Raw genomic sequence first — 26,398 nt, 5'->3', positions numbered from 1 at the left:
TTCGAATTCCGGACTTTTACTTGTATTTCTACAGTACATTGCAGTATTGATACTTTTACTTAAGTACAAAATGTGAGTACTTTTTCCACCACTGATAATATGGTGTCATTTTTGTCAGTTCACTCTGTGCCTCAGAGCAGGGCTTTTTCGTCATCATTTTTGTCGACAAAATGAACACTGCCCAAATACATAGAAATTAACATGAAAGCCTTTGTGAACCAATGCCCCTATCCAGAACTTGTGTTATTCTCCTGTTTTTCCTCAGCCAACGGTGAATTCCCTCCCGTGGCGGCGAGCACGACCAGGCTGCCCTGGCCGACCAATCAGAACATCAAGACCACCACTCCATCCGACGGGGACCCTCTGGAGGACGAGCTCGCGGACATCATAGATGAATGTGAGTTTGTGCTTGGCTGATCCATTGTTATAACCGTGATACAAGAGAGAAGCTCTCTCCACGGTCCAACGGGCAAGTGAGTGCATGTGTGCCGTGTGAGAGGATCATGTCTTCCACAGAGATATTTCCCCCCCTCTCTGTCTGTCTGTCTCTCTGCCTGTCTGTCTGTGTCTCTGTCTGTCTCTCTCTGACTCTGGCTCTCGCTCTGTCTCTCCCTCTCTCCCTCTCTGTCTCTCTGTCTCTCTCTCTCTCTCTCTCTCTCTCTCTCTCTCTCTCTCTCTCTCTGTGTGTGTGTGTGTGTGTGTGTGTGTGTGTGTGTGTGTGTGTGTGTGTGTGTGTGTGTGTGTGTGTGTGTGTCTCTCTCTCTCTCTCTCTCTCTCTCTCTCTCTCTCTCTCTCTCTCTCTCTCTCTCTCTCTCTCTCTCTCTCTCTCTCTTTCTCTCTCTATGTCTGTCTGTCTCTGTCTGTCTCTGTGTCTCTCTCTCTCTCTCTCTCTCTCTCTCTCTCTCTCTCTCTCTCTCTCTCTCTCTCTCTCTCTCTCTCTCTCTCTCTCTCTCTCTCTGTCTCTCTCTATGTCTGTCTCTGTCTCTGTCTCTGTCTCTGTCTCTGTCTCTGTCTCTCTGTCTCTCTCTCTCTCTCTCTCTCTCTCTCTCTCTCTCTCTCTCTCTCTCTCTCTCTCTCTCTCTCTCTCTCTCTCTCTCTCTCTCTCTCTCTCTCTCTATGTCTGTCTCTATGTCTGTCTCTGTCTCTGTCTCTCTCTCTCTCTCTCTCTCTCTCTCTCTCTCTCTCTCTCTCTCTCTCTCTCTCTCTCTCTCTCTCTCTCTCTGTCTCTCTCTGTCTCTCTCTCTGTCTGTTGAGCTCCCTTGCTCCTTTGCCACCTCCTTTCAACCTTGCATCAAACAAGAACTACACGCATACACATGCACACACATGTGCACGCATATGCACGTGCAAACGCGCACACACACACACACACACACACACACACACACACACACACACACACACACACACACACACACACACACACACACACACACACACACACACACACACACACAGGCAACACATTAATGATTTCATACTTTGCTCAGCACGTGGACTCATGGCATATAACGCCTTAGCAGCAATAAAGTAAGTGTGCCACCTGCTGGCCTCCCGTAGAACCACATGCGAGGCACTTTACAGTGCAGTGCAGCTGTTTTGATGTGTAAAACCCTTCCAATGTGTCTCCTAATGATGTCATTTACACTTTGGCTATTCAAAAATAGCAGATCTACAAGCTCGTAGCGCGGCACTCGGTGCCGCGCTACGAGCTTGTAGATCTGCTATTTTTGAAAAATCAAGAAAATGTGTGCAAATCTTTGAATATATATATTTTTAAAATGAACATTTGTAACTCAAATCTTTGCTTCTGGGGGGTCCTTGAACAAATATTTTGAGATGGGGCTCCGCGGCCAAATACATATACCTTTTGGGGTCTTTGACATGGAAAAAGCTTGAGAACCACTGACATAGGAACATGTTATTTTTTTGAAATTGTTAGGATTTAGAAGACATTTTGTAGAATCGGAAACTCAGGCCTTAATTGGGTTAATAAAGTATTCAATCAATCAAGCAAAACGTCGACATTTTCCGCCTCTCACTGCATCGACTCGTTGCAGTGAGTTGTTTCCCAAACAGTGAGTCAGTACCCATTGTTATGGATTGCGAGTAAATATCGCCCTTTTTTTCAAATTATTATTTCAAACGATTTTCAAAAAACATTTACCAAAATCTAAACAATTGTATTAGAAAAAGTCTTCTTTTTTTTCATACTCCATACATTTAAAAAAGATGTACTTGGTGAAAGGGCCTTTCTGTGTGGAGTTTGCATGTTCTCCCCGTGTCTCCTAGTACCCTCACAAAAACATGCAGTAATCCTGGTCTCTATACTGCCTCCCCCTGGTCAGCCGGGGCGCCTGACCGTGTTCCTTCCACGCGCTACATCCTACCGGGGAACCTCCCCCCTGTCAGGTGCTAACTCTCATGCATTGAAGGAGGCATGAGCTCGGCTCTAGGCTCTCCCTAGGCTGGCAGAGGGAGTGTAGCGCCCAGGATTACTTAGACAATTGGCACTGGGTAAAAAATGGGTTACAAAAACTTTAAGAAGTAGTGAAAATAGCAGATCTACAAGCTCACATTTTCACTTATTTGGGTCCCGGAGGGGAGACAGCTATTTTCAAAAGATCCTTAGAAATTACTAATATATTTGATAACTCAAATCTTGTACGGGGGGTCCTTGGCACAAAATATTTTCAGATGGGGGTCCGCGGGACAAATGCATATTAATTTTAGGGTCCTTAAAATGTTTGAGAACCACTAATTAGGGGTTCCCAAACTTTTACATGCTGAGGGACCCCCAAACAGCCATAGCCTCTGGCTGCAGCCCCTGTTGCAAAATGTCATATATGCGCCCCCCTGGTGGTAACCAGAACGCTCGCCCCAAAACCCACTCCAGCGGTTTTTTGTATTTGTTTTACTGAGGTAGGCCTACTTACCTAATAAGGTTAGGTTTAGGCATAGTTTTTACTGAGGTAAAGTTAGGAATAAGGTTAGGGTTAGGCATAGTTTTACTGAGGTGTAGGTTAGGTTTAGGCATAGTTTTACTGAGGTAAAGGTTAGGAATAAGGTTAGGTTTATGCAATAGTTTTACTGAGGTTAAGGTTAGGAATAAGGTTAGGTTTAGGCATAGTTTTACTGAGGTTAAGGTTAGGAATAACGTTAGGTTTAGGCATCGTTTTACTGAGGTTACTTTTAACAATAAGGTTAGGTTTAGGCATAGTTTTACTGAGGTTACGTTCAGGAAATACCTGGCGGGCGACCGTTCCGAGGTCGCCGGATTTGATCCGGGCAAGCGTGTTTTGGGGCGAGCGTTCTTGTATTTCCCCTGGTGTCTTCCAATGTGCTCTAAAAGCTAATGTTTCTCAGAAATGAAAAGGTTCCATGCAGAGCACTGTGTTATTGTCTTTTCCATGAGTCACAGCCGGCCGGTGTGTTTCTGAGATGATGATGATGATGATGATGAGGATTGGTCTAGACACTGTTGCTACACTCTCGCTTTCAGGGAATGTAATTGCGTTCATCAATATCTTGTTTACTCTCCCTGGCAGCACAAAAAAAAAAAAAATTATGACATTTACGCTGCTTAAAGCCAATGGAATCCATTTTTTACGCGGGTTCACCTTCCATTTGAGACTTGTTAGCAGCTTCACACACACACACACACACTATGCTCTCTAGAGGTTATTTCTGTGAAACGACAAGCCTGATTGAACGTCTGTCCCTCTCTGGTCACTCAGCAGTCTGAAGCACAGTGTGGCCTTTATACAGTGTTGTTAGTAAAGCAGGGACAGGGTTGCCAGATCTGCTTATTATAATTTCCCCGCAAGATTTTATTTGAAAATAGCCGATCTACAAGCTCACAACGTGTCGCATCGCGACGCGTTGTGAGCTTGTAGATCTGCTATTTTCAAATAGCTGATGTACATGTTAAAGTACTCATGTGATGTGGCCCACACGCTTCTTTTGGGCTGGTTTTCCTAGAACTGGTTGCTTGTTTCTCTCACAGAATCTGGCAACACTGAGCAGGGTCAGCCATTTGCCAGCTTGTAATGTTTGTCTGTCTACGATTGACCTGATATTATTGATTTGATTGACTTGACAATGTTATGGACTAACATACTTCACGCACACTAAGGTCATTAGTGTGAATTTAACTTTACATTGTACGAATGTAACAATGTTTTTGGGTTAGAAAATCGATAACTTGCTTCTCACATACGGTAATTGGGAACCTCAGTTGCCCCAAAACACAGCCCAGAAAATCATTTGTGTGTGTGTGTGTGCGTGTGCGTGTTCGCGTGTGCGTGTGTATAGTGCATATTATATTGCAGGGTTTCCTCAAAGTTTTCTCAAGGTTTCTAGAGTGCCGTGACGCACACATTCTGCAGAATACTTTGATAGTATTTGGAATTTATCAATATCACTCCAGTTTAACCACTGTACAGTACTTGGTAAAACAGACCGGAGTTGCACTGTGCTTGCTACGTGCATTCTTTTAAAATCTACACCGAATCTCTTCGTCAAAAATAGCAGATCTAGTTTTCCTTGTGACATACTGTATCTTAGGGGGAAATATTCACATATTTTACGTACCGTAATATGACATACATGAGGTTAAAAATTTTACAATGTAATTCAGGGGTGCCGTGGATGAAAAGGTTACTTACAGGGATGCCTTGAGCCAAAATAAATGTGAGAACCACTGGTAAACTGTATTGGGACATGAATATATAACTACAGTATGTATCTTCAAGGGTTTTTTACCCTAAAATCCAGATGGCTCCAATCTCCTCGGAGAGAGCGATTTGGGGGACATGCAGATCATAGTCAGTTCTTTTTTTTTCTTTTTGCTTTCCGCCCCAAGACATTAACCCCGAGAGAAGAAGGTTGAGGTTGATCTGCCCCCTGACGTTACTCGTCGGCCATTTCAAAAGACACGACGAGCCCTACGGGTGGTTAACATTCACCGGGCGTCTCTCCAAAAGCTTGATGGCCCTGACGGTGACGGCGGGGGGGGGGGGGGTGAGGGGGCAGGATGGCGGGCTCTGATGATGAGGGGCCTCTCAGCCTCTCAGCGGGCCTGTCACTCCAACCAGGCCCCACCACCCCACCGACACGCTCGATGATTAACCCCCGGCGAACGTCAAAGTATCCCCTCCCTTCTCTCTCTCTCTCTCTCTCTCTCTCTCTCTCTCTCTCTCTCTCTCTCTCTCTCTCTCTCTCTCTCTCTCTCTCTCTCCATATCGAGGCTCTGTCCAGTCAACCGTTGGGGTTTCTTCCATAGGTTATATTATAAAGCGCTCCCGTCATCAGGCTGTCTCTCTGACTGTTGTTATAACCATCATACTCACTATACTGCTCCCTGTCCTTTGACTTGTTAATGGTGAATCTATACCGCCGGTTCTCTCAACGTATACTGTACCAGGGGTTCCAAATGGACCCTTACGGGTTGTGTAACTCTGAGAGTGTACACATGGAACCATATGGACCCGTAACACAGAGACTTTGGGGTGAATATGGGGTCACATAACAAAAAAAAGGTTCCATTTGTACACTCTCAGAGGGTCCATTTGGGAGCCTCAGACAAGACATTGAGAAGATTATGTCCCTGATGTCAAAAACCTCCAAATTGATATGGGTTTTCCATGCGGACCCCTGTCTAAAAATATTTTGTGCCAGGGACCCCCGTTAAGATTTGTTGTTATAGAATTTCAAAATTCTCCCAAAATTGTCACATATTTCCAATATTCTTCAAAAAATAGCAGATCTACAAGCTCACAACGATGCGCTGTAGATCGGTTATTTTTGAATAGCCAATGTATAAATATCGGGTTGAAAGTGGATAAACTGATTGTGATGCTATATTAACTAATTTTGGAACCCCATCTCAGCCCCGCCCCTTCAACCTATAGCATATATCCCCTTTTTATTTATTTTTTATGTAGTTTTACCTTCGTTGTCCATTTGTCCCCGCTTCTTTCGTATATTTCCATCTTTTGTCCTTCGTCCCTATCGATTCCCCCCCGGCCGCCGGTTGGCCTCTCAATCAAGCAGCCGCTTTTCATTTCTCTCCTCCATTGGATGTACCTCCGCACTGCTGTTCATGCTGGCCGTTCACTGCTGAGTCATCAGGTGTTTTGGGGTGGGGGGGGGGGGTGGGGAGGTTGGGGAAACGTCGCCCTAGAGCAGTGGTTCTCAAACCTTTTCATGCCAAGGACCCCCAAATTGATATGTATTTGGCCGCGGACCCCCACCTGAAAACATGTTGTGCCAGGGACCCCCTCAGAAGCAGATTACAAATTTAAAGATTTCGTGATTTTTCAAAAATAGCAGATATACAAGCTCATAGCGCGGCACTCGGTGCCACGCTTACACGCTATGAGCTTGTGTATCTGCTATTTTTAAATAGCCAAAGTATAAAATATACCCCTCCCAAGGACCCCTGGGGGTCCCCGAACCCCACTTTGAGAACCAATGCCCTAGAAGAGCCCTCCACCCGCTCCCCCCAACTCGCTCTTTCTGTGATTACCTCTCCTGATGGGAAAGGGACGCGTCGCTAACCTCAAAATGAGCTCTGAGCTTTTTCCTTCTTCTTGTGGCATACAGTGCATGCGTGCCGTGCGCACGTGTGCTTGTATTGCTATCCACTATATACTATAGTAGAATTTGCCTGGTGCTCACAAGAGACATGGTCAAACAGCAACACCGAACAACACTAACAATAGCCAACTACAAGCTCACAACTGAGTATAACTCAGGCTGTTAGGGTTGAAAAGGGGCAAAAAATATTATTATGAAGGGAAAATGGCATTTATAAAATTGACGTCCTTAAATATCCCCACAAATGTTGTATTAATAATAATATGATTTTATTTATTTATAGAGACATAAATGCAGTTCAAAGTGCTTTACATTCAAATTAAAAACACGGTCAAACAATGCAATAAAAGTTAAAATCTAGTCTCTAGTCTAATTAAAACAGTGAAATTAAGAAAGTATAAAATCAGTTAAAAGGAGATCAGTTAAAGGCAAGGTCATAGAAGTATGTTTCAGTAATACAAACCTGTGTGTGTGTGTGTGTGTGTGTGTGTGTGTGTGTGTGTGTGTGTGTGTGTGTGTGTGTGTGTGTGTGTGTGTGTGTGTGTGTGTGTGTGTGTGTGTGTGTGTGTGTGTGTGTGTGTGTGTGCGCGTGTGCGTGCATTTAAAGTACATTTGTAGTCTATGCATGTTTATCAGCACCTGTATTTTCCTGCTACAAGACATTGACATAGAATCTCGCAGTAACAGGTGCAGCCTCAGTTGCCAGATGTGTGCTGTGTGTGAGTGTGCAGCAGAATAGCAGCATGTTAACAGCCTCCTAGTGAAAGCAAAACAGAACGGGGGGGGGGGAAGCGTTCTCTACGAAGCCCCCCTTTGTCGAGAAGCAGATTCAATTCAAGGTGTTCCACTATCTGCACACACACTGTATTCCTCCCCTCACCATGAAGTCAAACAAATACGCAGCCCCCCCCCCCCCCCCTGAATAGATGAATAAGGTGATTTAATCCAAGACAGAAGCGGGGCGGGTGGTGATTGAAGCAATTCGATTGCCTTCTTGAAAGTATGTGACAGCAGATGCCTGTGTCCCTTAATGCTCGCTCGCCCCGTTCTCCGCGGCTGGCTGACTTGTGGTCATTACGTCGCCCGCTAATTAGCCGCACCTCGGAGACGCAAGCTCCATTGTTTACTCACTCGTAAACAACGGCTTGTGGCCATCAGTTAGCTAGCCTAGCTGTTTGCGTTCGGGGAGAGGGACATTAGTCTCTAAGACAGACATGAGACTGATAACGACCAAGCGCCACGCAAACAGACTATTGTAATTAATGGGACCCGGGGTTTGCGCCGTATAGGTTTGCATTAAGCATTCAAATCCATTCATGGACGCCCAGCATTGGATCCATCTTTCTAATGGGGCTGTCTTAAAGGTAGACGAGTGTCACGGCGGAAAAGGGAACACATGCCAGAGAGTAAAGTGGCATCCAGAATCTCATTAAGACATTCTCTGTGCGTTTCCTCGGTCTTTTATCTATAAGGATTGTGGTCCATTTATAGTGAGCATTCGAAGATAAATCAATCAGAAGCAACGTTATTGTCACACATCACAGGTTGGTGTAAATAAGTGGGTGGAATTTGTTTTTGTGCGAGCTCCATCGCTTTTGTTGTTTTCAGGAAGAGAAAAAAGAAGGGTGGGGGGGGAGAGCAAGGAGAAAATAAATCAAACTACTCAAATCAAAATAGGCAAAAATCTAAGATATCTACATACAGTATATACACAGCATTATCCAGCTGAGCAATAGGTTAGACATACGGTGCATAATGTTTGGCTGCCACAAAGGTGGTAGCACTTTGGTAGGTCCACAAAGCAGCATCAATTAATTTACAATGGATTTTTGAAGGTATCAATATTTACCACTAGAAAAAAGTGCTCCTCGGAGCACTGGTCTCCGCCAGTTCAGGTAGGTTATTGTAGGCCAGCAATGTTAGGAATTCGCCAATCAGGATGGAATATGAAAAATTGGACGCATCTTGATTACATGACTATAGAGATAATGTGTACAGATTTGCGTGATGTTTGGAATACACTTCTAGGAGTAATATTGCAAATACTGCAAAAATCAGCCTCCCGGTGGCGCTATAGTAGGCCGATGTTAAAAGGGTGGCATTTGTTCCTCAACGTAGTGCGAATGTGCGTGGAAAGTTTCACCGCAATTGGACGCTGCATTCATGATTTGCGGCATTTTGTTCAATACGGGCCACTCCTGCAAACTTTAGATGTCAATCTTAGCCAATCAGGATGGAAAATGAGAAAACAGATCCGACTTGATCACATGACTATAGAGATTATGTATACTGATTTGCGTGAAATTTGTATAAAATCTGACGGAGTAATATAAAAAAATGTGTTTTACATAAGTCTGCCTCCTGGTGGCGCTATAAAAGGCAGATGTGAAAAATGCAGGGCAAAGGTTTTTCCTTGGTCTCTAAGGAGTGCGCATACAAAGTTTTACACGGATCGGTGCAGTTATAGGTAAAAACACGAATCGGCCGGTTATAGCGCCACCATGAGGGTGATTTGAACATTTTCAAGTGCCATTTCTTCCTCGGCCTAGTGAGAATGTGCGTGCAAAATTTTTCGGAAACCGCATGCTGCGTTCATGATTTGAGGCAGTTTGTTTAAAACGGAGCACTCCTGCAAACTTTGGAAGCCAATTTTAGCCAATCAGGATGGAATATGAAAAATCTTATAGACCAGTTTCGTTTAATTTAATTAATTTTTTTTCCTTACTTTAGAGATACTGTGTACCAATTTGCGTGATGAGTACTGTCCAATTTTTTTTTTGCAGAAATTGGCCTCCTGGTGGATCTATTATGGGCCCATGTAAAACAGGGGCAGAGGTTCTGCTCTGGCATCCAGGGAGTGTGTGTGCACAGTTTCACTGCGATCAAGCCAACGGTGCCGGAGATTAGCTGTTCACAGACGGACACACACGCGGATGGACGGACGGATGGACGGACGGACAGGGTGCAAAACATAGTCTCAGCCATGCCTTTCGGCCTGGCGGAGACAATAACTTATTGATTCTAGTTGCACCTAGAACATTGCTAATGAAATAAAACAGCAGTTTGGAGCTTTGGGTTGGACTTGTCTTCCCGGTCACCATCATTCTTAATTATAATACCCTTTGATGTTAGATTTCTCTGCAAACAAAGCTGTGCATTTTGTTCTACAAAATCAGTTCCAGGGACACTATGTTGGACAAGTCTAGACAAGTGACATTTTTGGCTAGCGCTGCTGACAATGTGATAGCAAGAGCTGTATGACTGACATTAGATAAAACTCGTCCAAATTAAATTGGATGTTCCCCTGAAGCTAATTCCATGCCACCATCAAACAGTGGGTAGGTAATGGCTGCCAGGGTTGAGGTCTGTCTGTCTGTCTCTGTCTCTGTCTGTCTGTCTGTCTGTCTGTCTGTCTGTCTGTCTGTCTGTCTGTCTGTCTGTCTGTCTGTCTGTCTGTCTGTCTGTGGCGGGCGCACAGATATGTACCTGGACTGGACGTCCGCGACACGTTGCCAACACAATAAACACCGGCAAGTAACAACAGGCAGGCTGATAACGCAGTGCAAAGCGTTGCCTTATCACCTGATGGACATGCCCGACATCAGCGGGAATCGCTTTATGCTCATCCGTCTGCCTGCCTGCCTGTCTGTCTGTCAATCTGTCTGTCTGTCTACAGCAGTGGTTCCATGGGGTCCTCAACTAGATTTGTTAATACAAGTTTTGACCACTTTAACCCCAATACTGTAACTGCTATTTTTATGCTATTTTCCAAATTTGTAATATTTTCCTTTTTTTTTTTATGGGGGGAGGGGTGCACAACATACTTATTTCAGATGGGGGTCTCTGGGCAAATACATATTAATTTGGGGGTCCTTGACATGAAAAACTTTGTACAGTACCATACTACATACGTAAACCTAGACCAACCTAGACCAAACCTAGACAGACAGACAGACACACACAAGGATGCTAATGAAACCAACAAGGGAAACTTAACTTTGCTGACAAAGCCCATGCCATCTGCCATTGGTGTTTTGCTGCCCTGTCATTCTATGCATTCTACCGTGAGAGGCATTAGGAGGGGACTGCCATCCTGAGGAGGCTGGGGTTATTTTTAGATCACACAGCATTCTCTATGAACCTGCCTTTGTTGGAATACAGAGGAGGGGGAAAAAAGCAGATTCACTTAAAGGTGTTCCACTTTTCTGCACGCCATCTTTTTTCCCTCCTCATGATGAAATATAACAAATATCATCGCTGTCGGGCAGAAACCTCATATATCCGTATTTCAACTTTTGTTTTATTTAAAAAAAAATCGTAGTAGTGAAAATAGCCAATCTACAAGTTTACAACGTGACGCATCGCGACACGTTGTGAGCTTGTAGATCGGCTATTTTCACTGTATTAAAATGTTGTAGTTTTTAAAATGATTATACAAAAAAAGGAACAGTTTTGTACATACAAGGTTTCCACCCGATACCAACGATATGAAGGTTTGTTGCTGAAAGACAGAAGGGGGGACGGTGATTGAAGCAATTCCATTGGCTTCTTAATTGATAGCAAGTGACAGCAGATGTGTCCCTTAATGCTAGCACCGCTCCCCGCGGCTGACTTGTGGTCATTACGTCGCCCGCTAATTAGCTACACCTCGGAGACGTGAGCAGCTACATTGTTCGGCTTGACCTAGCCTTGACAACCATGCAGTCTTATGCAAAGGTTAAAATGTATAGGCTAATTTAGACAGATGCCAGGTTAATTTGTTGACCTAGCATCCTATAGTTTGTATAGTTTCAATGTACAATTAAAATGTTTTGATATTATATACAGTTTAGACTGGTTCTTTGTTTACCTATGATCCTAAAGTACTGCGTGCGCATGTGTCCTAGTCGCTTCTTTTGTTTTTGTTTTCATTGACCTAGTTGCTTGTTTCTCTCAGACAATATGGCAACACTGGTCCAGATGCCTGTTCAGTGGAGTGTAGAACTGAGAGGAATAGCATGTTCCTCTGCTTCAAGTCCCTCCCAGTCAAAATAGAACCAAAAAAAAACATGCAAAAAAAGGTATGCATTTTAAAACGAAAACGTATTCGGTGTGGATGTAGCCTATAAGACAGACACAAATAACGACCAGCAAACAGACTATTGTAATTACAGTAAAAGGACCCGAGGTGCTCCATGAGGTTTTGCATTAAACATTGAAATTCATTCTTGGACTTCCAGCATTGATCCATCGTTCTAATGGGCTAGAAAGGGAACACAATCATGCTAGAGAGTAAAGTGGCATGCAGAATCTCATTGACATTTTCAGTGTATTTCCTCAGTCATCTTTTCCCTGAATATTTTTCCATATTTTTGGTCCATGTAATTCAAAGATAAACATCAATGAATGTGCTATAGGTTTTTGAAGGTATCAGTACTAGTATAGAGCCCTGAAGCACTCCGGTCAAACATATATATTGTTTAAGTGGTTAATGAAATAAAAGGTTCCTATTTAGAACTTTGGGTTGGACTTCCCGGGCCGGTCACCATTACTCGTAGCTCTAATACCCTTTGATGTTTGATTTCTCTGCAAAACAAAGCTGTAGATTTTTACTCCGCAAAACAGTTCCAGGGACAATTTGTTGGATGCGTCCTACGCTAGTGACAATTTTTGGCTAGCGCTGTTGACAGCCAGAAGTGAATAACTGACATTAGATAAAACTCGTCCAAATTAAATTGGATGTTCCCCCGAAGCTAATTTTCAAGCCACCATGAAACGGTGGCTGTGCGATGGCTGCAAGGGCTGAGGTTGGTGTGTGTAGACTTTTCTTCAAACATATCTATCTATATACTGCGTTTGCGTGTGTGTGTGTGTGTGTGTGTGTGTGTGTGTGTGTGTGTGTGTGTGTGTGTGTGTGTGTGTGTGTGTGTGTGTGTGTGTGTGTGTGTGCGTGTGTGTGCGGGTGCGCGTGTGCGTGTGTCTCCGTCCCTCATTAGACATGTCTGACACACTGTCTAGGACTAGGTGACAGTCCCCCTTTTGTGACAGAGAGGCCACTAATCACTAGGACGGTACCAAAGTTCACAAAAGGGGCCTTATGTAATAGGCAGTCAGACATAGGAGAAGAAGGGTGTCCTCTGGAGAGTGTGTGTGTGTGTGTGTGTGTGGGAGTGTGACTGTGTGCATGCAGAAAGTCGTCACTGTCGGGTGTAAACCTTGCATGTCCAAAACCGTTACAGTTCAGGAAATGGCCAAAAAAAAAGGACCAGTGTGTTCCAATGGAGCCAGTGTAGTTATTATTTAGTCACAAGCTCTTGTCCATACTTTTCATTGGTTCAATGTTTGGTTACTGTCGGGCAGAAACCTCCTATATCCATATTCTAACTTTTGGCGTGTTTTCGTAAATTAACGCCGTACAGCGTCACACAAAAGCATCCTGAAAAGTAACTGTTTTGGACATATGAGGTTTCCACCAGACAGAGACAATTTATAAAAACCCACAGACACACTTAACCACTTTCACTTTCAAAAATCGGCCAAAAAAATAGCAGATGTACAAGGCTCACAACGCGTCACATGATCGCGGTGCTTGCACGACCATTTCCACTACCTTTGTCCGACACCGTTGTACAAGCAAAGTAGGGCTTTAATTTACTAAATAAAAACATAAAAAGGAGATACAAGGTTTGTTCCGCCCCGACAGACGAAAGTGTGTCGTAAGGTCACGGCGGCTGATTTGTGCGCGTTCACCACCGGTGCATTTCATTAGGGCTGTGTTGCTCCCCTGGGAACACATCTTAATATATGAAAACAACAAAGTAGGGGCCAGATTGATAGAGCAGCATGGAGCATATATATTGTTTAGTCTGGGTTAGTGCTCGCCAAAGAGAACCTCATTATATCCACTGTGTGCGCATGCGCGCGCGTGCGTGCGTGCGTGTGTGTGTTTGTGTTACTATACTTGTGTGAGGACCAAATGCCCCCACAAGTATGGTAGAATTTGAGAACTAGACAATTGTGAGGACCCATTTTCCTGGTCCACCATGAGAGAAATGGTTTGTTTTAAGGCTTACATTTAGTAAAAGATTCTGTATGGGATTTAGGGTAAGGATTAGGCATTTTATAGAGGTGAGGTTTAGGGGGTTGGGGTTAGATTTGTTCCCCTATTTTATACTTGAAAAATAGCCGATCTGCAAGCTCTGTGTGTGCGTGTGCACACTCGTGTGACCTAGTCGCCTCTTTTGGGCTTGTTTTCATTGACTTGGTCGCTTGGTTTCTCTCGCAAAATCTGGCAACAGTGTGGCTGCTGCTACCTCCATTGGTTATTGATCACCATCCTGGAGTATAAGTATGTTGAATGCAGTATAGGATTTACGTTTGACCAGCCCTGGGCCTCCACAGAGGGGCCATTCTATTTCAGTGATGGATTTGTCCCCTTGCGCTCTTGAGGCTCTTAACTTGTTGGTTCTGGTGAAAACATTGACTTGAGGGATATTTACTCTATTTACTCTGGGCTTGGATGAGGGCCAAGGTGGAACTATTATATTCTCCCCTCAATAACTGCTTTTGACTGCTGTAGGAGAACTGGGGCTGAACTCAGTCAAAATCCTCAGTACAGCTCTGTTGAGAAGCGTCTCTGCTGGAGTCCATGAATTTCAACTTCCAAAAAAGTAGTGTTTGTAACACTAACCCATGAAGAACAAAGGATGGTGTGTAAACAGACGTTGTATTTCGCCGTTCGGTTGCTGCGTCAGATGCGGGGCGGCAGTGGCTCAGGAGGTAGAGCGGCTGCTTGGGAACCGGAAGGTTCCGAGTTCGATCCCAGGCTCCCCCAGAGTTAATGCCGAAGTGTCCTTGAGCATAGAAACTAATTGCTCCTGATGAGCAGGTTGGTGCCTTGCATGGTTTCCTCCGCCGTCGGTGTATGAATGTGTGTGTGAATGGGTGAATGTAATGCACATTGTAAAGTGCCTTGGATAAAGGCGCTATATAAATGCACCATTTACTATTTACCAGATAGGTGGGCCGCTAGGCGCGGATTTACTGAAGGCACAGTGAGGCCCGGGCCTTACCTGAAGCTGTGCCTTCCTTCAGCCGTGGGCAGATGTTTGTGTATTTGATTTGAAGTAGGCTATCTCCCCTCGACTGAAGGCCGACAGACAGCCTCTCTACATCCTGCCTGCATGTTGCCTCCGATGGCTGTCTAGTGGATGTCTTGAGTCTTTTGAGAGTGTCGATGTGTATTCTGAGATTTTCTTTGTGATTGGGTGCGAAGGTGTCTGTCCGTCTCCCCATTCACGAACCCGCTTTGCGACGTCATGACACACACACAATGTAATGCCGCCGCCGTTGTCCAGAAGGACAACGCACCGCCACCCGCAGTCCTGCATTGGGGGAGAAAGAAGAGGCACCCGTTGCTGCTTCATAATTCCATTGAATTATGACAGCGTCGGCCTCTTTCCTACCTGGATCTGACACTTTTGGCACGAAAGAACTTTTAAAAAGAACTAGACACTATTTGGATTACGATGACACTATCAGGGGTTTAAACTTTTTTTGTATTAGCCTGTTGGCCTACCATGACATTTCCAGGCCTGCCTCACAAAGACGTTCTGGCTCCGCCACTGTGGGCCGTGTGCATTTTCGGAGCATGTTTTTTTTAGTTAAGGATCAGTCTGTCGATTGTGTTCCTGCTTGAATCAATGTATTATTGTAGTGAAGTAGTATACTTTGTTATATTTAGTGGTATCACAATGAAAACATTTTAAAGACAAAACAGATCATGAATTATTGTTTTACATTTTTTTATATCAATGCTATATTAGCATTCAAATCTTAGTATTTTACCGATTATTTGTGGGGTTTGGTATACCCTCTCGGTCCACCAGCGGGGTCCCGGCCCACTGGTTGGGTATCGCCTGCTCTACACGCTCCACCGGGCCTGTACTCCCACTTAGACACCGGCGCTGTGAGGATCGTGTGTTCTTTGATTTCTCCATCGCATTCAACACCACAACACCAGCTGCTCCAGCTGAGAGACAAGCCAGGAGAGAGATACAGGTTGGGAGGCCCCCTGGTGTCCTGGATTACTCACTACAACTACATAACCGGTACATCACACAGACACTGTGTCTCAGAGACAAGTGGTGAGTAATGCTATAGGACCCCCACAGGGGGGGACGGTCCTCTCCCTCCTTCATGTTCCCACTGCACTCCTCAGACTCTGAGTCATCATGCCGCATAGGTGGCGCCTCCTGCAGCTCAGCATTGGTAAGACGGTGTCAACAACAGCAAAGGAAAAGGGAATATGCGCTCTATGCACAGCAGCCGTATTGGAAAGAAATTGCACACATAGACATCAAACAGGGCGCATCCAACCCCTGCCCTTTTACCCGTCTGTAAAAAGTACACTCTACAGACCATGAATTCAGCATGTATGGTGCCCCCTTTCCATGCCATACCCGAAGGCAGAATTCAAAAGAATTGCCTTTTCCAAAGGCTGAAATAATCACCCTCTGTGTAGAAATCCATGCCGTACGACATATCTCCAGTAAAGGCTTGATTATACTTTCGCGCACCTGTAGATCGGCTATTTTTGGACTAGAAATGTCAAACAAAATTCTGGCCAAAAGTGCCCCTATGCCCCTACCCCTCTAACATTCTCTGCACGTCCCTGACGCAAGCCTAGCTGGTCTTCGCCTGGCGTAGAAGCCCACATGCCAAAAAGCGGTTGATGCTGTCCATTAACGAACGCTCTCTCCGGATCATAACTGGTTGCCTGAAGCCCACCCCCTGTGTTCTCCCTGCCAGTCCTTGAGGGAATTGCCCCTGGCCGGCCTCCGACAAGAGGGCGGTTCAAAACATCTATGAAGTGGGGCCTGGCACACAGCTCAGCATGCGATTGCGGGGAGCTTGAGCAGACTGCCGAACTCATAATTACCAACCGTCCCCTGCGTAGAGTAGACCACCTTCGGAGATCAGCCTCTTTGATGTGGGAGCGGAGGCGAGGGCATGGCCCGCACGACGCTAACCAGGACATCTAATGGTTATATACACGAGAGAAGATACAGAAGGCCTCGGACTACACTGCTATTGTGGGGTGTATCTAGTAGAGGTGCAATAGTTAATTGAACTAATCAATTCAATGTACTATAAACCGAGAAATTATGTGGATCCCAGGATCCACGTAGAAACGGCGTGGCTTCAATGTGGAATGTCAGATCAGTCATCTATTTAACCCATTAAGACCTGAACGCATCTGTGTCATTTTTAGATTTGAGCTAAAAAGCATTATTTTACACTTTGGCTATTCAAAAATAGCAGATATACAAGCTCATAGCGCAGCACCGAGTGCCGCGCTATGAGCTTGTAGATCTGCTATTTTTGAAAAATCGAGAAAATGTGTGCAAATCTTTGAATATATATATTTTTAAAGCAAACATTTGTAACTCAAATCTTTGCTTTATGGGGGTCCCTGGAACAAAATATTTTGAGATGGGGGTCTGCGGCCAAATACATATACATTTTGGGGTCTTTGACATGAAAAGGTTTCAGAACCACTGTCATAGCAACATATTTTTTTTCAAAAAACTGTTAAGATCGGAACCTCAGGCCTTAATGGGTTAATACAGAATATATGAGTCTTCGACTTTGACTTATTGATAATGCGTTATATACTATACATTCATAGGCTCCACCATCATCAAAAGGATAAAAACGTAAAGCTGACAGCCTATGTCCAATTAGGATGGATATGTATTGTGTAAACAATGTAATGGTGAATGAACGATTGGATGCTTGTGAGTGACGAAGTGCAAATGAGTGAGCACATTGTAAGTCTCTGTGGGGCTGCGTGGGTGTGCCTACCAGGCCAGGGGAGCTTTGTTCACTTTAATGGTTTACCGTTTAACCCAACTGTGTGTCACTAACCGTGTAGGACCAAATACTGTATAACTGAAATTAAGTCACCTAAAAATAAATAAAATATTAACAGAATATTAATGGAAGAAGTCACTTAAATATAATCTAAAATTGTTTCTTGTACAATACCTAATAAAAAAATAATTGAATAGAAGAAAACAGCGGTACAGAATGAGATGTACAGTACAAAGACCTAATGTATATGTTACAAAACATGTTTTACGCCCTATTTGAACTGCCCACACATAGGACTGCAACTATATTCATTGATATGACGTCATAGACGGTTAACCGTGGTTTACCGCCCACATTCCAAAGGTTACACGTTTACAAAAAGAGGTCATTGTGCATTATTGTAGATAATAGACTAATGATGGTGATGCGAACTGAAATAAACAGGTCATTTTGGTGGCATCCAGGAAACGTATATGGCGTGGCGAACAGTGGTTCTCAATGTGAGGCCAAACTCTCTTTCCGGAACAGAAGACACTTGTTGTTCGCCGGCATGTCCACCACCGTCTCCAGGAACAGGCCGTTCTCCTGTGCCATCGCGCTGAGCAGTGACACGTCCCTCAGGCCCCACTCCGGGTTCTGCTGCCTCAGGCTGCGATCGAAGTCGACGTTGCTTCGCGGGCTGATCCGCCCGCTCACGGCGTACGGTCCGTACGTCAACAGGATCCCCCCTGGCTTCAGGACGGTCCCCGTCCCTTTGAACAAGCCTTCCGCACAGGCCACGGGGGCGACGTGCATCATGTTTATGTTGAGGACCAGGTCCAGACTCTCAGGCTGGACCCCTCCTCCTCCCCACTCGGCGCAGGGCAGGGAGACGTCGAGGTGGATGCCGGGCTTAACGTTGTCCATTCGGTAGCGGGCTCTGTGCGCTTCGATGCTGCTCAGATACCGGGGGTCGCATTCGGACGGCTGCCAGGTTACGTTCCTCAAAGCCTGAGCGAAGTGCGCGACGTGCTGACCGGAGCCCGACGCGATCTCCAGAGCCTGCAGCGGTCTCTCAGCGTCCACGCATTCGCGGAGGACCGCTAGGATAGGGTCCTTGTTTCTCTCCGCAGCGGCAGCGTTCAACATCCTTCCGCAGTACGGGTATTATTAGTTCACGGTAACCCCCCGATAAAAGACTACCTGGCCGGCTGCAAGAGAGAAAGGTGCTATGAAGAAAGAGTGGGATATACCTGTACACTCGATCATGCAGTCACCTATGACGTCAGTCGTCTACGATATATTATGACGTATGAGTCCAAATTCGGGCACGTTTTCCGTGTGATCGTAGCCGTGTTGATTTTGACAACTCATTTTGAATAAAGTTCAATTTAGTTTTAGTTGACTAAATATCATGTGATTTTAGTCCACCAAATGTACAGTTGATTTAGGAGACTTATTGGAAGGCCGTGATGGCGTCGTAATGCCTGATTTATGCTCACGCTGTGACGCGTTGTGAGCTTGTAGATCTGCTGTTTTGCATTGTGAGCTTGTAGATCTGCTGTTTTGCGTTGTGAGCTTGTAGATCGGCTGTTTTCGGAGTGCGACACCGCTCGCAACCAAGCATAAAATGACTTGTCTTAGTTCTACTGGATCACTTCTCCATTAGTTCCTTCCTAACAGTTTAGTCTAGTTTTTATTTGTTGACAAAATTGTCAATATATATTTACATAGTTTTAGTCATCATAGCTTCGTTTTTATTTAGTTTTCATCAGTGAAAAAAGGTAGTCGAAGAACATTTTACATTTAACACTGGATCATAGCCCCATTGATGGACTCTCATAGATGGCTAGCCTCTTAAAAGAGAGCCATGCCATAAAAATAATCACTTTTAATACAGTAATCGAATAAAAAAATATATCAAATATAGCAGATCTATTACCACACAGCTGCGATGTGATGTGATGTGTTGTGAGCTCATAGATAGGCTGTTTATGATATTTTTATGTGTGACACCACTGTACAATGAAGTATAAAATTGCGTGTTAAAACACAGGTTAGAACACAAGCACAATATCGATGAGTGCATTCTGCGGATGTGCGCGCGTGTGTGTGTGCGTGTGTGTGTGCGTGCGTTTGTGTGTTCACTCTTGCATCATACCAGAGTGAAAAAACAAAAATAACTGGAAAGTTTGAGCCGTGCACAAAGTCATTACATTTCTATTTGTCTCATTCATTTCACTTCACTTGAAACCCCCCGGCGCTCCACTTTCACACACATTTACAGTTCTGAACTAAATCATTACACTTTGCCAGGGGCCGATCTCTGGAATACAATTTACAATCTACAATTTAAGCTTTATCCAGAGCGACTTAACAGTAAGCAAAGTAAACACATACATCAAATGCAGTGTAGTGCCTCAGTAATCTAGGATCATAGGTAAACCAAGTTACAAACGTGTCTTTTGTTGGAACACCTTGATTTCCCCCCTGAATGCGGTGGGGATAAAAAGTCATCACGACAGGATAACAGGTGACAAACATTTTCTCCTAATTTCCCGGGTAATCCTGCATGGCGTCGGCGCTAATTGGAGTTATTTTGCGCCGCAATTAACATGGGATTAGTCTTGTCAGATGGACGTGGAAGGATTTAAACGCTGAGGTGCTAAATCCAGATTTAAGTCCTGTGTACACACGGCAGAGAGACAGACCCCTCTCTATCTCTCACTTGCTCTCGCTGTGATTTGTAAAAGTTGAGCGCTCTGCAACTGCTTATCATTCTCTTCAGAACAGGGTTGATTAGAGCGAGTTCAGGTTAAAGTCAAAGTCATTACCGACCACCACGGAGCAACTCTCATGATGGCTTTCTCTGAATTACTGTCATAAAGCCCACTCCAGGGCGTGGACCGCGCTCAGTGTGACTGTAATGCTGTTTGTGACTGTAATGTACTGTAGTATACTTACTCTGTAATTAGACAGCACCTGGACAGAGAATGACGGGTGGAGAGGATGTGAAGGGGGCGACATGACATGACACATACCGTAGTTTAGGGTCATTTTAACGTCTATACTTTTGTGAGCACCCTGGACAGTTTTTAGGGGGGGCGTGTTTTTTTCAATATTTTTTTTCATTAACTTTTCATATATTTTTTGGAAAATGGATTTTTAAAAATTATAATAATAAGGAAACATTGCCTCTGCCGGGAAATGCACTCGTTGGCCCTCTCTCAGTGCCCGTACCCTTCAACAACAATGATGACTAGCCCTGTAATTCACTGCTAATTACATGAAGGTAGTGCTGATCAAGCACCCGATTTTGCTGTTTAAGGCTTGTTAATAGGTTTGTCTGGGCGCCAACCACTTCCCAGTGAACCTAGAACTAAGAAAGCTGAACGCAGTACTGTGCATCAATTCTCAGATCGCTGCGCTGGCTTCCGAGTGTCACAGAACTGATTTTTTATTTTTTATTTTTATAGTCTGTTATCATCTTTAAATCAGTTTAGTTATCATGCCACGCTTACAGTAGCTGGAACAAACTTCAAGTGGGATCTGGGAGCTTGAGCCTACTATGACTCATAAAAAATTCAGGCTAAAAACTACGTTCTCGCTCTGCCTTTATTGAAAATGTTTTCACATTCTTTTTTTTGGTTTGAGATTTTTGGTCTGAGATTATGACTAATAATTTATAATAACAGATTTAAAAACCACACTGGGAATCAGTGGTTCTCAAAGTGTGGTCCTTGGGGGTCCAGGGGGTCCCCAGCAAAATGTGTTAATATAGCATCACAATCAGTTTAACCACTTTAACCGTTTGTATTACTTTGGCTATTCAAAAATAGTAGATCTACAAACTCACAGCGCGTCACGTGATGTGCTGCGAGCTTGTAGATCTGCTTTTTTGAAGATTTGTGAATTTTCGGCCAACATTTTTAACACAATTTTGGTTCCGGCCTGGGGGTCCCTGGCACGAAATGTATTCAGATGTGGGTCCGTGGCCAAATACACATTAATTTGGGGTTCCGTCCTTCACATGAAAATGTTTGAGAACCACTGTATTACATCCAGAGAGCCTGCCATTGGCACCAAGTGTGAAATGGTGCCAGGTGTGAATTGGGCTCTTTTCACACCAGGCAAATCAGGCACAACAATGGGTGGGGGGGGCAGCTTTACAGGGAAAAAGCAGGAAAAGTGAAGAGACGTGTTCAGAGGTCAGAGGTCATGTCTGTGTTTCTTCCTCAGCCACAAACTGGTTCTTCCGCACGTGCGGGGCGGTGGGTCCGGAGGGTCCGACGCCGTCCCAGTGCAGCAGCTCCTACCGCAGCACCAACGTCAACGTGACGGTGGGCACCCGAGGACCCCTCAAAGGCATCCAGGTGTGGAGGGTTCCAGAGACCGCCATCTACAGGTAATAATAATAACCTTATTTATACAGCACTTTTTTTAAGCACTTGAACCCCAGCATCTGTGGGGAACAAAAAAGAAATGCGATTAGTTTTTTGTCGCATTCCTAAGCCAAAAATCTGATGACCGGCAGCGGTTCCGGTAGGAGACACAAAGAGTTGTGTCTCCTACCGGAACCGTTGCCTACCATCAAATTATTGGCTTAGGAATGCGACAAAAACCAAAAAATATCCATGAATTCAAGTCTCCATGGGGTGACTAATCGATAGAAAAAAAGTTATGTTTTGGGTGAACTATCCCTTTTAAGCAAACAAAATCATTCCATAGGCATGTAACCATTTGTATTCAGTGCTATTCCTATCATACAAACTAGGATGAAAGTCGGCGTACAGGAGGAAAAGAGAGCGGGCCGAATGCAGACCCCTGGGATCCCCGGTCAACAAAAAGATATAGGGTTTAATCGGTTACATTACTTAAATGAACGTTCCGGATATCACTGTGTGATGTCCTCCATATCGTCTCTGTCGGGTGGAAACCTCATGTTTCCAAAACGGTTACGTACTCTTCAGGATTAAAATTCAAAAGCATTAAAAGTTCAAAATGCGGCGCTTTGTGCCGCGTTTCGAGCTTGTGGATCTGCTACTTTTGAGTGATGCTGTAATATGTAGTAGGGCGTTAATTTAGGAAAGAACACACAAAGTTAAAATATGGAGATAGGAGTTTTCTGCCCGACAGCAACGATTGTCTATTCTCTCTCTCTCGCCCACATAACGCCCTGCGGGCCTCTGTATACGCACACCATCAATCCCCCTCCTCCTCCTCGTCCTCCTCCTCCAGCAAACAAAGAATTATATCGAATCAGGGCTTTAGGCTGAACGGTGTAATGGTAGCTAAATAATGTGACTCATGCTGCCATCGCTGCAATATCCCCAAATCAAACCACCGCCACAATGTCCCTGCCGGAGCGGCTGTTTGAGGTCACCAAATGGCCAAAGGGCGGGCGGGCTGGGGCAATCAGGCCGGGGTGTGCAGTATAGCCCGAAGATCAATGGTTTAAAATCCAATTTCTGTGTGAGGTCAAGGCGAGGAGTTCATGAAAGATGTTGTCGTAAAAATATATTTACTGTATATCGTCGGTGTCGGGCGGAAACCTCGCATCTCTGCATTTCGACTTTTCGTAAGTTAATGCGCTACTACTTTGTCATACTACAGTGGCACATAAAAGTAGCAAAAATAGCAGATGTACAACGTACTCAATGTGTCGTGATGCAGCGAGTTTGTAGGTTTTATAAATATTGAATAAATGAAAAGTATTAACGAGAGATTGTGACTAAATAACTCCAATTGGATCCATTGCAACGCAGGTTCCTTTTTTACCCATTCCCTGAACAGCAACAGTTTTTGGACAGCGACGATATGTGTCTGTGAACACTGCTGCTCGCCTCTCCCCCACCCTAAGACACAGACACAAACACAGACAAACACACTCGGCCGTAGAGACGGATACGTGCGTTGCAAGTCCAAAAAGTCATTAGGCAAACAGCTGAGGTAGCTAACCGGAATGGGCTTGTGTTGTGTTGTGTCTCTTGCCACCACAGAGCTCACCACCAAGAGAAGAGATATCGATGCTCTCCCCGAAAAACAATCAAGCCACAAAAAGTGTGTGTGTTTGTGTGCCTGCGTGCTCGTGTGAGGATGCATGCGTGTCATTGTGCAGCTAGTTTTGTGTTAATCAACTTGGGCCGAATCCATTTTAAAGCGTGTTCAAATGAATTTGGATTGCTTAAGGCCATTATAATGTGAGTTGCAGTATGCACAGTTGCTGTCTGAAATAGCAGGATAGGAATACTGATGCACAGGCGTTCACGTGACTTAGTGCGATTTGCACACAGTCCCCCTTCATCTGCCAGAGGTCCAGTAACCCTCCAGTACACAGTGAGCATAATGGCCTTATTCTTGGCCCTTCTCCAGGGCGACGCCGTTGAGTTTTTCTCTGTGTGCTGCTTCATTCAATATCTGGACACTTCCGCACTAGTTGCCAGATTTTGCCTGGTCTATGAAAACAAGCCTAAAAGAAGCGACTAGGCTAAGTTTTAGCACTTTACATCGGCTATTTGAAAATAGCAGATCTACAAGCTCACAACGTGTCGCATCGCAAAATATTTTAATAACACAAATCTTGGACAATTACATATTCATCTGGGGTCCTTGACATGAAAGAATGGGGGAACCACTGGTTTAAACAACATTAGGAAGCAAGCCCAAATAAGCAATTACACTTTAGAAACAACCCCCCTCCCACCTACCCGCAACTGCCAATATTTACAAGTGACTTTACAGAAAAAGTCGCTTATAATAAGCAGACATGGCGACACTGGTAAACAGGAAACCCCTTTAGAGCGGAACCTGTGGCCGTGGCCAGGAATAAGGTGAATACTGTACAGTGCAGAGACAGATGCTGTGTTTACACTGGCAGCCACAAAAAAATATCAAAGCTACATAGCGTATCTGTCACAGCAGTGACAACACACAAATGTGTGTATGGGGGGGAATTAATTGCCATAAGGACTCTCGTTGACGCCAAGCATGCGTCCGACAAGCGGGAAAATATAAAGGAAAATATAAAGCCTGCGGTTAGAAAGAACAGGGAACTGGCCGACGGAAATAATGAGTTTCCCCCATTACAAGCAGGAATTGTGTGAAGAGTGAAAGCTCAACTTAGATTGTAGCTTTGTAGATTTTGTAGCAGCTCACAAACGCCGGGTGTCGCTGTATCTTCATGTCGCTGGATTCCATTGAAAATAAATGGTAGCCTGTAGCTTTGTATCTTCATGTTGTTGGCTTCCATTCCAAATAAATGCTAGCCTGTAGCTTTGTATCTTTATGTCGCCGGCTTCCATTCCAAATAAACGGTAGCCTGTAGCTTTGCAGCTGTCAGTCTGAACGCAGCGTAAGTAGTGAGCCTAATACACAAACCGATAATTATCCACAAAGTCATTGGTGCAGGTGGCTCAAAGTTTGGCCTGCGTTTAGTTATCTCCCTTCAGAGAGCACTTGGGCCAAACAATACCGTAGCATTATGCTGTTACAGAAAGCACTGTCATAAATTTTATGACAGGATTTAATGAGAGTGGATACTTGATGAGTACATTTACTGTATCATTAGGATAATTATCCCTGCTAATGAGGTTTTTATTTGTGTGTTTCGCTGCGTGTGTGTGTGTGTGTGTGTGCGTGTGCGTGTGCGTGTGCGTGTGCGTGTGCGCGTGTGTGTGTGTGTGTGTGTGTGTGTGTACTTTCGAGCACCAAATGTCCCCCACAAGTATAGTAGATTTAGAGAAATAGACATTGTGAGGCCAATTGTCCTGGTCCTCACTAGATAAATTGTTGTTTTATAGTTAAACAAAATGTGTGGAATTAGGCTTACAATTAGGAAAAGAGGGTGGGTTTAGGGTTAGATTTAGACATTTATAGGTTAGATTTAGGGTTGGAGTTATGTCTGGTTTATACTTAATTGTGCACCGATGTGGCAAACCAGAAATGGCACATCTACCGTACAAGCTCACAACACATCTGCTATTTTCAGCTTTAGGGGTAAAAAAACATTAATAAAATCCTTAATCCTTAAATGTTGAAGTCCTCCTAATATACAGTGGTGTAAAGTAACTAAGTACATTTACTCAAGTACTGTATTTAAGTACAATTTTGAGGTACTTTTACTTTACCTGAGTATTTCCAATGGTCTATACTTTTACTTCTACTCCAAAACATCTCGGATCCAAATATTGTACTTTCACTCCACTGCAATTATTTGAAAACTTTAGTTACTATTTACTTTTCAGATATACATTATTATATCATAAATCATACATTAACCACTTTAGCCCCATTTTAAACCTAGGCTATTTGAAAATAGCCGATCTACAAGCTCACAACGCGTCGCGATGAGCTTGTAGATCTGCTATTTTCAAACATTTTAGTACTTTTACTATTGGTACTTTAAGTACATTTTGATACCAATACTTTTGTACTTTTAGTACTTTTTGAATTCCAGACTTTTAGTACTTCTGAGTACTTCTACATTGCAGTATTGATACTTTTACTTAAGTATAACATTTGAGTACTTTATCCACCACTGCTAATATAGTAATGCAAACGTGTGTGTGTGTGTGTGTGTGTGTGTGTGTGTGTGTGTGTGTGTGTGTGTGTGTGTGTGTGTGTCTTAACAGGATCATGGCGTACGGGGCTGCCGGCGGTCGCAGCGTATTGGCTATGAGCAGGTCACATGGCATCTGCATCACCGGGGACTTCCTGCTCCAGAAGGGACAGCTGCTGCACATCCTGGTTGGACAGCAAGGCGAGGACGCTTGTCCCAACGTGAGTTAAATAAAACAATAATGCAACCCTATTGCGGCCCCCCTATTCTGGGCATTGGTTGTCCTACTAACGAACATTCGTTGTCAGTAGGATACCAACAGCAGTGACAACACACAAATGTGTGTGGGGGGGAATTAATTGGCATAAGGACCAGTGGTGTAAAGTAACTAAGTACATTTACTTAAGT

At 44.2% G+C, this 26,398-nt stretch overlaps 3 protein-coding genes across 3 annotated transcripts in view; 1 reads left to right on the top strand and 2 right to left on the bottom strand.

Moving 5' to 3' along the window:
* Positions 1-26,398, bottom strand: part of ttc7b (tetratricopeptide repeat domain 7B) — a 600,383-nt gene that overhangs the window by 305,609 nt on the left and 268,376 nt on the right. The window lies entirely within an intron of this gene.
* The window catches only part of LOC308074812 (ALK tyrosine kinase receptor-like), a gene marked incomplete at both ends in the record, with an annotated part of 155,895 nt that overhangs the window by 106,226 nt on the left and 23,271 nt on the right, over positions 1-26,398 (top strand). Inside the window, 3 exons of the mRNA XM_080414311.1 lie at positions 266-397; positions 21,673-21,838; positions 26,064-26,211. Of these exons, the coding sequence (XP_080270437.1) occupies positions 266-397; positions 21,673-21,838; positions 26,064-26,211 (446 nt within the window). The remainder of the gene's footprint in view (positions 1-265; positions 398-21,672; positions 21,839-26,063; positions 26,212-26,398) is intronic.
* LOC308074121 (methyltransferase-like 26) lies at positions 17,950-18,582 on the bottom strand (the record flags this gene model as incomplete). The annotated part of the gene is made up of 1 exon (XM_080413453.1): positions 17,950-18,582. The coding sequence occupies one exon, from the start codon at positions 18,580-18,582 to the stop codon at positions 17,950-17,952; it is 633 nt and encodes a 210-aa protein (XP_080269579.1).

This window comes from Gymnoscopelus braueri, assembly GCF_963280865.1.
Source record: "Gymnoscopelus braueri genome assembly, chromosome: 19".
In the NCBI taxonomy this organism is placed as follows: domain Eukaryota; kingdom Metazoa; phylum Chordata; class Actinopteri; order Myctophiformes; family Myctophidae; genus Gymnoscopelus; species Gymnoscopelus braueri.
The sequence above is the reverse complement of the archived record's forward strand: the minus strand, read 5'-3'. Positions and strand labels throughout refer to the sequence as shown.